The following is a 728-nucleotide window of genomic DNA, read 5'->3' as shown; positions in this document are numbered from 1 at the left end:
ATTCAACTTATCTAACCAAACCAAACAAAACAAACGAGAGGATCCCCCTTCAACATTTTAGCGATTGCTTTTCTTTTCATGAATTTATATCTTTTCTTAGACTATGGTAGAAAGCACACTAATCTTAATTTATTCAAATATCGACGAAAGTTTTCCCCATTAATATTGTCATTTGCTTACTTTTGAAAAATTACCAATGTCTGAAAAGCCGTAGGAAAATCTGAGTTCTTACTTTCTTCTGAAAGATCGTTCTCCTCTGCTTCTCTTTCCATCTCTTTACACCAGCCTTCCATCCTCTTCGTCTCTGTGTGCAGCAGTTTCAGAAACCATGAGCCATCCCTGCGGCATGGAGACATCCTTCCAGTTTCTACTGTCTCAATGGATGGCTCCAACCAAGGGTCAGGAGGGGGAAGGTTTGAAGTGTCCACTTGGGTCCTATAGTCTTCTCTATAACTGAAGAGTCCCTGGGTCCGTACAGTTCTGAGCGCTCCGTACTGGGTAGGGGTGCTGGGTTCTGAATGCCGCTGGAAGGATGAGCCGAACTGCAGGCCTTTGTCCTCCATGGTGATGTGTCCCGGGAAGCCCTCCAGCTCCAAGTCGGCTTGGACGGCAGCCGTGACGCTGTTAGAACGTTTAAAACGTCCATGTCTGGAAAAGGAGGAAAAGAAAACAGATGGTAGCCTTTCTGAAATGACTTTGTGCAACAAAATCCTAAATATAGCTTGTAA

The 728-nt window shown here is 44.2% G+C and overlaps 1 protein-coding gene across 1 annotated transcript in view; it reads right to left on the bottom strand.

Annotated features, from left to right (window-relative positions):
• The window catches only part of DLGAP2 (discs, large (Drosophila) homolog-associated protein 2), a gene marked incomplete at its 5' end in the record, with an annotated part of 84361 nt that overhangs the window by 22673 nt on the left and 60960 nt on the right, over window positions 1-728 (bottom strand). The window contains one exon of the mRNA XM_008589870.1: window positions 233-648. Coding sequence (XP_008588092.1) covers window positions 233-648 — 416 coding nt within the window. The remainder of the gene's footprint in view (window positions 1-232; window positions 649-728) is intronic.

This window comes from Galeopterus variegatus, unplaced genomic scaffold (genome assembly GCF_000696425.1).
Source record: "Galeopterus variegatus unplaced genomic scaffold, G_variegatus-3.0.2 Scaffold5707, whole genome shotgun sequence".
Taxonomy (NCBI): Eukaryota; Metazoa; Chordata; class Mammalia; order Dermoptera; family Cynocephalidae; genus Galeopterus; species Galeopterus variegatus.
This window is presented reverse-complemented; position numbering and strand designations above follow the sequence as displayed.